The 1,742-nt window shown below is 37.1% G+C and overlaps 1 protein-coding gene across 1 annotated transcript; it reads left to right on the plus strand.

Moving 5' to 3' along the window:
* The first annotated feature begins 268 nt into the window (after positions 1-268).
* Positions 269-1,204, plus strand: LOC110284637 (olfactory receptor 4C15-like). Its single transcript, XM_021150444.2, has one exon. It carries the CDS (start codon positions 269-271, stop codon positions 1,202-1,204), a length of 936 nt encoding a protein of 311 aa, XP_021006103.1.
* The last annotated feature ends 538 nt before the right edge of the window (positions 1,205-1,742 follow it).

Here is a 1,742-nt window from a genome sequence, read left to right on the forward strand (position 1 = left end):
TAATTACTATTATTATATTTATGCTTATCATAAGTTTGTCTACCTATTATTCATTCTGTATAAATGAATATATATCCTGTTCAATTTTTTTAGTGTAGTATGTATGTACATATGTTGGGCAAAGCACTGTTTTCTTTTTCTGTTCTCACTCAAAAATTTGTGTTTACCGCTACCCTAATTTGTTGATAACATAATCTTATTCGAAACTTGTCTCCTAATAATTACAGGTTCACATGAACTCAGTTTACTTCATATTCTTCTTGAAATTATGCAAAACCAGAGTTTTGTAACAGAATTCATATTCCTTGGACTTTCACAGAATCCTAAAATCCAGAAAATAGTTTTTATTGTATTTTTATTTGTCTACATTGCAACTGTTGGGGGCAACATGATAATTGTGGTGACCATTGTCTGTAGCCCAGCACTGATAGACTGCCCCATGTACTTCTTTTTGGCATTCTTGTCCCTATTGGATGCATGCTTCTCTTCTGTCATCACACCAAAGATGGTTGTGGACTCCCTGTATGAGAAGAAAACTATCTCCTTTGAAGGATGTATGATGCAGTTATTTGCTGAGCACTTCCTTGCAGCAGTAGAAGTTATTGTCTTGACAGCCATGGCCTATGACCGCTATGTAGCAATTTGCAAGCCCTTGCACTACTCTTCCATCATGAACTGGAGGCTCTGTGGCACACTTATGGGGATAGCATGGACAGGGGGCTTCTTGCATTCTATCATACAAATTATCTTCATGTTGCAATTGCCCTTCTGTGGACCCAATGTCATCGATCATTTCATGTGTGACTTGTTCCCATTACTGGAACTTGCCTGCACTGATACACATATCTTTGGCCTTTTAGTGGTTGCCAACAGTGGGTCTATCTGCATCATAATCTTCTCTATTTTGCTGGTCTCCTATGGTGTCATCCTGTTCTCTCTGAGAGCCCACAGCTCTGAAGGGCGATGGAAAGCTCTCTCCACATGTGGATCCCACATTGTAGTTGTGGTTTTGTTCTTTGTCCCATGTATATTTATATATGCACGTCCTCCATCTGCTTTCTCCTTTGATAAAATGGTGGCGATATTTTATACTATCCTAACTCCCTTACTCAATCCTGTGATTTACACTTTTCGGAATAAGGACATGAAAAACGCTATGAAGAAAGTGTGGAAGAGGTTGATGTTGGTTTCTGATGAAAAGTGAGAGATCGAAAGATGTCTGTAAAGAAGTCAAAATGATTTTGATAAAAACATTCAGGGATTTCATTTTTATAGAATAGATTATGTCTGGCACTAGCAAACCATCTTTAAAAGAGTCAAAAATGATGTGTTCATGTTATTTTGAGTATCAATTCTTAGCTGGCAACTTGTTATTTTCAAGTGTATATTAAAAAGCTTTGACATTTGTGCTTTCTATTTATAGTGTAGTAATTTAAGAAAAAAAGAGGGAAAGAATAGATGTATCTGGTTATTTGATATTCACTCCACACCACACAATATGCCAAAACATTTTGAAGATTTCACTGACTCCTGAAAATAGCCAGGATTCAGGACAGGTGGTCAGCAGAGCACTCACAGAACCTCAGCTTTTTTGTGCCATATGATGCCAACATTTAGTGTGGGCTTAGCACCAGCAGCTACACTGTGTGAGCTTAATATTGAAACTGTTGAGAAATACAATTTGATTAAATATGTTGAGCATATTCCTCTGGTGACACATGTGGAATTATATGGAAATGGAT

The sequence above is a fragment of the Mus caroli genome, unplaced genomic scaffold (assembly GCF_978045245.1).
Source record: "Mus caroli unplaced genomic scaffold, Mus_caroli_1 scaffold_2, whole genome shotgun sequence".
Lineage (NCBI taxonomy): Eukaryota > Metazoa > Chordata > Mammalia > Rodentia > Muridae > Mus > Mus caroli.

Excerpts from the sequence above, each read along its gene's own strand:
- LOC110284637 (XM_021150444.2), top strand. The coding sequence starts at position 269 with ATGCAAAACCAGAGTTTTGTAACAGAATTCATATTCCTTGGACTTTCA.